The sequence below is a fragment of the Dipodomys ordii genome, unplaced genomic scaffold, assembly GCF_000151885.1.
Source record: "Dipodomys ordii isolate 6190 unplaced genomic scaffold, Dord_2.0 Scaffold35, whole genome shotgun sequence".
Classification (NCBI taxonomy): Eukaryota; Metazoa; Chordata; class Mammalia; order Rodentia; family Heteromyidae; genus Dipodomys; species Dipodomys ordii.
In genome coordinates this window covers 4,883,646-4,884,129 of record NW_012267251.1, presented here as the reverse complement: position 1 = coordinate 4,884,129, position 484 = coordinate 4,883,646, and the positions used below count along the sequence as shown (strand labels likewise).

General features: G+C 48.6%; 1 protein-coding gene across 1 annotated transcript in view; it reads left to right on the top strand.

Annotated features, from left to right (window-relative positions):
- Window positions 1-69: 69 nt before the first annotated feature.
- LOC105986400 (coagulation factor XIII B chain-like) overlaps window positions 70-484 on the top strand; it is a 29,658-nt gene continuing 29,243 nt past the window's right edge. Inside the window, exon 1 of the mRNA XM_013017294.1 lies at window positions 70-115. Within this exon, the coding sequence (XP_012872748.1) occupies window positions 70-115 (46 nt within the window). The remainder of the gene's footprint in view (window positions 116-484) is intronic.

Sequence of the window (484 nt, the reverse complement as noted above, 5' to 3'; positions counted from 1 at the left end):
CATGATCATGATGAAGAAGTAGTTCACATAGAATGTGAACGGCATTTTGAGCTCCGGGGCTCACACGAAATGCGCTGTGAACATGGAGAATGGACAGAGCCCCCTAAATGTGTTGGTGGGTAATGTCTTGATTATCTTTCCATGCAGCACCGTCTGCTCTGTGGTAAGGGGGCTCTTGCTTTCTGTCTTTCCAGAAGAGAGGAGGGGAACCTGTGAGCACCCACCCAGCATAGAGAATGGCGCACCAATCCAAAATTACAGGGCTTATTCCTGTGGGGATAAAGTAGAGTACCACTGTGAAAGGGGATACCACCTAATCGGGCCGAAGGAGATATCTTGTCATCATGGACAGTGGTCATCTCCCCCAGAGTGTGTCGGTGCGTATGCTGCCATTACCATCGACAGATAAACCTGTAGGGCATGACTTTCCATTCTGCTTATTTAGCTACATACTCATAGGCACAGACCACTGCTCATAACCTAG